General features: G+C 53.2%; 1 protein-coding gene across 1 annotated transcript in view; it reads right to left on the bottom strand.

Moving 5' to 3' along the window:
• Positions 1 to 1125, bottom strand: part of DLX1 (distal-less homeobox 1) — a 3766-nt gene that overhangs the window by 2186 nt on the left and 455 nt on the right. Inside the window, exons 2-4 of the mRNA XM_031058361.1 lie at positions 769 to 854; positions 409 to 608; positions 5 to 64 (exon numbers count right to left, since the gene is read on the bottom strand). Coding sequence (XP_030914221.1) covers positions 5 to 64; positions 409 to 608; positions 769 to 854 — 346 coding nt within the window. The remainder of the gene's footprint in view (positions 1 to 4; positions 65 to 408; positions 609 to 768; positions 855 to 1125) is intronic.

Genomic DNA, 1125 nt, shown 5'->3' with positions numbered 1-1125 from the left:
CGGCCCCTCCTTGCTTCATCAGCTTCTTGAATTTGGAGCGTTTGTTCTGAAACCAAATCTTCACCTGCAAAGGGGAACGGAGCAGGGTTCAGCATCCTTCGGTCCAGTCCAGCATCCCTCCATCCCTCCCAGGGCACGACGGACCCCCGCACCCGGCGGCCCCCCAGCTTCTCTCCCTCATTCCCCCCGTGACTGCTGTGTTATTTTGTGACGCCAAGGCACCCAGCAGGAGCCCCTGGGCCCTCTCCAGCGGGCTCTGCGGGGGCTTCCACAGCACTGGGAGCACCCCGCGGCGGGACGGGTGTCGCCCCGGGCCCCGCTACCCACGGCTGTGACCCGTGCGCCTTACGCAGACGGTGGGGACACGGAGGGGACACGGGAGAGGGGCCGACTCAGTCGGAGCTGTACCTGGGTCTGGGTGAGTCCCAGAGATGCTGCGAGCTCGGCTCTTTCGGGGAGAGCCAGGTACTGAGTCTGCTGGAACCTCCTGTTCAAAGCCTGTAGCTGCAAACTGGAGTAAATAGTCCTGGGTTTGCGGATTTTTTTCCCTTTCCCATTAAAGCGAACTTCCCCTCCTTCTACCACAGTGCTTTTCTCCGATTCGGCCCCTACAAACAACAAACGACGCAGAATAAATAAAATAATAGCAGCAATAGCAATAATAGCAGTAACAGTAATAGCAGCAGCAGCAGCAGTAACAATAACAACAGCAACATCGACAATAACAATAATGAGAAGGAAGAAAAGTGAAGCTCGAGTAACGCTAACAAAGGCTCCGGGCGATTATGGCAGCCCAGGCTTCTTCCCAGTGAAAGTTTGCTATTTTTACAGGCTGCAGTTTAGGTTTAATTACCCTTAATTGCATACATTGTTTATAGCGCTACGCAATAAATAATTACGAAGACTAATACGTGCACATCTGGGTTGGTTTCTTTTCCAGCCAAGCATTGTGTGCTCTGTGTATTGGTCCCCTGTGATTCTCAGCCTCTCTTGACTAATATTTTGTAATTTAATTTAATTTTTTCCCCCGATAGATTTTTTTTAATACAACACCCTCCCTCCCGCCTTGCCTTCCCTCCTCCCCTCCCCCCCCCTCCCCAAAGCCGAGCGCACCGACCACTCTCC

The sequence above is a fragment of the Geospiza fortis genome, unplaced genomic scaffold (assembly GCF_000277835.1).
Source record: "Geospiza fortis unplaced genomic scaffold, GeoFor_1.0 scaffold112, whole genome shotgun sequence".
In the NCBI taxonomy this organism is placed as follows: Eukaryota; Metazoa; Chordata; class Aves; order Passeriformes; family Thraupidae; genus Geospiza; species Geospiza fortis.
The sequence above is the reverse complement of the archived record's forward strand: the minus strand, read 5'-3'. Positions and strand labels throughout refer to the sequence as shown.